Genomic DNA, 4,657 nt, shown 5'->3' with positions numbered 1-4,657 from the left:
ATGGGTGGGTGGATGGGTGGGTGAGTGGGTTGATGGGTGGATTTGGCTAATACCTCCAACCTGAATCAAGTCTGGAGGCAAACAGTGTGCCTTGGTTTTTGGCTACAGATATTCCAGGACCACCCACTGCAGCGGAACTATGACTACAATGTGGTCGTGGACCCCAAGCCCCAGGGCCCCCTGCCTAACACAGCCCTCCTCTCCCTTGTACTTATGGTTGGCACCTTCTTCTTTGCCATGATGCTACGCAAGTTCAAGAACAGCTCCTACTTTCCTGGAAAGGTCAGCATACCCTCCTACCTGCCTTGCCACCCACCCCCAACCCTAGTCCACCCCCTGCTTTCTACAGTGCCCTTAGCTTCTGTTCTCACCCCATGCTCCCATTCTTAACCTCACCCCCAATGATCGGGCCTGCTCCTCTCTTCATTCTAAGTCTCCCAGGTCCCTCCTCACCCTTGCTCCCCATGCTCAGATGAGGGATAGGTCCTGGGAAGGGATGGGGCAAGGTCAAGGGAGGAAGAAAGGAAACAGGTCCAGTGGAGGCATGAGGTGTTGGAGAATCCCCTGGGAAGGACAGGGTCCTTGGTGAAGGCCAAGTTGGAGGGAGGTTAGGCAGGAGGTTGAAGGTAGGTAAGAGCTGGCCACTGACGTTTGTCCCTCTACCCATCCCCAGTTGCGCAGGGTCATCGGAGACTTTGGAGTTCCCATCTCCATCTTGATCATGGTCATGGTGGATTCTTTCATCCAAGATACCTACACCCAGGTGACCCTGTCCCTGCCCTTAAGTCCTTCTTCCAACTCCTCACTCCATCCTCCATCTCCAGAACAGCTCCTCCCAACTTGAAGCCAGCTCCAATTGTCCCTACCCGCTCCCTGCCTCCTCTGGGAGCCCCATGCCTTTCCACAGCCCACAGAACCCTTGTGGCCAAAGGCAGGGGCAGGCTCCCTCCTCCTCCTCCTTCCTTAACCCAGAGTCTTTGAAAAGTCTGCTTTGTTACAAGGCAGATGGGTGTATGTATCTCAGCTCTGCTACCAAATAGTTGTGTGATATGGGGCAAGTTACACACCCTCTCTGATTCTGTTTCCCAATCTATAAAGTTGAGAACGAGAAGATGATGTACGTAAAGGACCTCGTGCTGTGACTGTGCACGTAGTAGGTGCTCAACATATGGACATTCCCAAGTCCCAACTGTCTGGTTCCCCAGGACCCTGGCTCTCTCCCCCTCCTCATCTCCCCTTGAGGGTTCTTACCAGCTCCCTTACAACTCCCCCTCTCCCGCCCCCACAGAAACTCAAAGTGCCCAAAGGTCTCACAGTATCTAATACCACGGCCCGGGGCTGGTTCATCCACCCAATGGGCTTGCGTTCTCACTTCCCCATCTGGATGATGTTCGCCTCGGCCCTGCCTGCCCTGCTGGTCTTCATCCTCATCTTCCTGGAGTCCCAGATTACCACGTAAGAGCCCGGGGCGCTGCGGCCTGAGGCAGGGAAGGGGCACAGAGGAGGGAGCCCCAGGCTCTGATGGGTGTGCAACCCTACCAGGGAGCCGGGAAGAGGAACAGCAGGGGTAGGTCCAGGTTTTATGAGACCTGAAGTTGTATAATTTGGGGAGTCCTTTTTAAGAAAAAGCATCCACAACGAGAATGACAACATCAGGCAGGTGCTGGACCATGGAAGGGGCTTGTATCTGTACAAGCTTCATCAGCCTCCAGGCCCATCTTCCTGGGGAGGTTCTAGGTACTTCTGAACCCCACCGCTCTCAGAGTGTGGGCGCCCGCGATGGGGAGGGGGAGGGAGAACAGGGACTTCAAAGGGTCTGGACACAGAAGGAAAACTGAGGTGCAGAGAGACCCTGGTGTAGGAAGGGGAGGGAGGAACAACGGGAACCTGAGAGGAGAGAGTTCCTGCTTACTCCGATTCCCCCTCCCTTCTCAGGTTGATTGTCAGCAAGCCGGAGCGTAAGATGGCCAAGGGCTCTGGCTTCCACCTGGACCTGATGCTGGTTGTGGGCATGGGCGGGGTGGCCGCCCTCTTTGGGATGCCCTGGCTCAGCGCCACCACCGTGCGTTCTGTCACCCACGCCAATGCTCTCACTGTCATGGGCAAGGCCAGCGGCCCTGGGGCCGCAGCCCAGATCCAGGAGGTCAAGGAGCAGCGCATCAGTGGGCTCTTGGTCTCTGTGCTTGTGGGTAAGTAAGGACCACCCCTGATGGCCACCTGCCCCAGCCCCGCCAGCCTCTGCCCCTTAAGCTTTAGGGCCCCCTCCAGCCTCGCCCAGCCCCACACACGGCTGCCCACCTCCCCAGCATCAGGGAGTTACTGGACCCACCCCATGGAGTTAGCCTGGAGGAAATGCCTATGGCCCTGGGATGGGGGCTGGGGGGTGGCAGTGAGGGGTGGGTGCTCCAGGACCAGACCTGCTCTCACGAGCAGCTTAGCAATTCTACGTGGTCCCTGGGCCTCAGTTTCCCCATCTGCACAGTAAGGGGTTTGGTTGACTCGAAGGCAGTGAGGTTTTGCTTTGGGGATGTCTCCTGCTCAGCTCTCTGCGATTGACACAGAGCCAGAGTCCCCAGCAGACTGGGAAATGATGGGGGCCAGGGGGTGGGGAGCTGGGGAGACAGGAGAGCCACTGGGCTCTGGAGCGGCTGGGAGTCGGCTGGGCTCAAGGTGGCCACGCTCAGGACGAGGGCAGGAGCGGGGAGGGGGAGGCGTAGAGGGCAATGGAGCCCCCCAGGCTGGAAGTGGGGTTCCCGTTCTTAATCTCTGTAGCCCCAATGAGGTGAGGCAGGCAGGCAGGCAGGAGTTTGACGATCACTGCACTCTCTGTGCCTTGGTCTTCTTAGCTATAAAAATGGGTACAATACCACCCCATCCCCCTTGGGGTTGCTTGGGCAGAAGAAGGGCCCACAGTAAAGGCTCCATACGGTCCCCCTCGGTCGATTTCTTAGTCCCAAGTTTGGGCCTGGGCCCTGCTGGCACCGGTCCTCCGGCGGCGGGGCTGAGAGCGGGGCTTCTCCCTGTAGGCCTGTCTATCCTCATGGAGCCCATCTTGTCCCGGATCCCCCTGGCTGTGCTGTTCGGCATCTTCCTCTACATGGGAGTCACGTCCCTCAGTGGCATCCAGCTCTTTGACCGCATCTTGTTCCTGTTCAAGCCGCCCAAATACCATCCGGATATGCCCTACGTCAAGCGGGTACGGGCCCTCCCAGCTGCCCACCCAGGTGGGGTGCTGGGTAGGGCAGGCATCAACCCCTGCCTTTCCCTGCAGGTGAAGACCTGGCGCATGCACCTGTTCACGGCCATCCAGATCATCTGCCTGGTTGTGCTGTGGGTGGTGAAGTCCACCCCCGCCTCGCTGACCCTGCCCTTCGTCCTCATCCTCACGGTGCCCCTGCGGCGCTTTCTGCTGCCCCTCATTTTCCGGCCAATAGAGCTCCAGTGTGTGAGTAGCCGCCCACCAGTGAGAGGGCCTGCGGAGCCAGGGGCAGTGAGGGGGCCTCAGGGCCTAGGAGGGTATGGGGAATGGGAGGGGCGGGCCATGGCGGTGGGGGTGGGGGATGGGACGTGGTGGGGGAAGGGAAGGGTGAGGCTGTCATGGCGTCTAGAGTCTGGGTTGGAATCCCAGTCTTGCCACCTAACGAGTTGCCTGACCTGGAGTAAGAGCCCTGGCTTTGCTGTGCCTTGGTTGCTACCGTCTGTAACAGGGGATAGTGACAAGGCTGATGGGAGAGTCCACTGTGAGACCGTTGAGTGGCTGGTTGGGTGGTCTTCTGACTTGTTCGGATCAGAGCTGCTCCCCGGCCCCCCACCCCCACCCCCGGGGAATTCTTCCACCACGTGAAACAGGTCACTTGAGAGCCCACTCACCCACCCACATCTACAGGTCTCCCCCACTGAGGCACCAGATCCCCAGGCCCCCCCACCCTTTGGGAACCTCAGCTGGAGGGCGGGACAGGATGGGAGGTGTCCAAGGCGCTGTCTCCTGACTCCTCTAAGTCCAGGCAGGGGCAGGGAGAGGGGGCGAGGGTCCCGAGCTGCGTACCCCGTGGCTGCTCACCCCCTCTCTTTCTGTCTCATCCCTCCAGCTGGATGCTGACGATGCCAAAGCGACCTTCGATGAGGAGGAAGGCCTGGATGAGTATGACGAAGTGCCCATGCCCGTGTGAGGGTTGGGCCCAGGCCGGGCGCTCCCTTCTACCGCCCCTCTGCCGCGAGCGACCCTGGGCAAATCGGAAGTTCTGGGCACCTCATGGTCTCCTGGGCCTCCTCCTGGGCAGCAGCTGAGTGGCTGACTGGGGGTGGGGGGTGGGGAAGGAGGGGAACCTAGGAAATGTCCCAAGGTTAGACGGGCTTTTCTGGCTGGCAGTGGCCCGAGAAGCCCATGTTAGGGGATTCACTGCACAGTGCCTTCTGCTGCCACACTGCGGGCTGTCATCCCATGCTGGGAAGCTCAGGTCTGAGCCTGCCTCCTCTGGCACAAGCAGGCGCAGTAGCAAGGCCTGGGGGGCGGGGGTGGGGTGGGGTGTCAACGTCTGTCTTGCTGTGTGATCTTGGTCAAGTACCTTGACATCTCCAGCTTCTGCATCCAATCCTGTAAAATGGGGATACGATCATCACACTCAGATCCCCGCCAAAACACGTGAAAGGACTAGTT

General features: G+C 59.4%; 1 protein-coding gene across 1 annotated transcript in view; it reads left to right on the top strand.

Moving 5' to 3' along the window:
- The window catches only part of SLC4A1 (solute carrier family 4 member 1 (Diego blood group)), a 16,469-nt gene extending 12,183 nt beyond the window's left edge, over window positions 1-4,286 (top strand). The window contains exons 14-20 of the mRNA XM_004707217.2: window positions 109-282; window positions 674-763; window positions 1,289-1,455; window positions 1,936-2,189; window positions 3,027-3,196; window positions 3,272-3,445; window positions 4,089-4,286. Of these exons, the coding sequence (XP_004707274.2) occupies window positions 109-282; window positions 674-763; window positions 1,289-1,455; window positions 1,936-2,189; window positions 3,027-3,196; window positions 3,272-3,445; window positions 4,089-4,169 (1,110 nt within the window). The 3' untranslated portion in view covers window positions 4,170-4,286. The remainder of the gene's footprint in view (window positions 1-108; window positions 283-673; window positions 764-1,288; window positions 1,456-1,935; window positions 2,190-3,026; window positions 3,197-3,271; window positions 3,446-4,088) is intronic.
- Window positions 4,287-4,657: the final 371 nt, after the last annotated feature.

Source organism: Echinops telfairi, unplaced genomic scaffold, assembly GCF_000313985.2.
Source record: "Echinops telfairi isolate 266 unplaced genomic scaffold, ASM31398v2 ScPeMD7_7458;HRSCAF=8496, whole genome shotgun sequence".
Taxonomy (NCBI): Eukaryota; Metazoa; Chordata; class Mammalia; order Afrosoricida; family Tenrecidae; genus Echinops; species Echinops telfairi.
This window is presented reverse-complemented; position numbering and strand designations above follow the sequence as displayed.